This window comes from Penaeus monodon, chromosome 30 (assembly GCF_015228065.2).
Source record: "Penaeus monodon isolate SGIC_2016 chromosome 30, NSTDA_Pmon_1, whole genome shotgun sequence".
Lineage (NCBI taxonomy): Eukaryota > Metazoa > Arthropoda > Malacostraca > Decapoda > Penaeidae > Penaeus > Penaeus monodon.
Genome location: NC_051415.1, coordinates 34,488,961 through 34,489,167, shown reverse-complemented (window position 1 = coordinate 34,489,167; position 207 = coordinate 34,488,961). Strand labels below are relative to the sequence as shown.

General features: G+C 58.0%; 1 protein-coding gene across 1 annotated transcript in view; it reads left to right on the top strand.

Annotated features, from left to right (window-relative positions):
- Positions 1-207, top strand: part of LOC119592746 (alpha-1-inhibitor 3-like) — a gene marked incomplete at its 5' end in the record, with an annotated part of 26,706 nt that overhangs the window by 10,195 nt on the left and 16,304 nt on the right. The window contains 1 exon segment of the mRNA XM_037941681.1: positions 25-121. Coding sequence (XP_037797609.1) covers positions 25-121 — 97 coding nt within the window.

Below are 207 nucleotides of genomic sequence, written 5' to 3'. Positions count from 1 at the left end.
CTCCCCCCACCTCCTCCTCCGCAGCTACACCTTCGGCCAACCTCTGAAGGGAACCGTGGAGCTCACTGTGTCCAACAACCAGCGAAGGAAATGCCACAACACCATCAAGAGAAGCGAATCTGTAAGTTTTTCTGTCAGGCGGATGACTCATGGCGACTCTTCTCTGGCGCCTCGGGGCTGGCGGCTCCACTGTTGATTCTGGCTGGG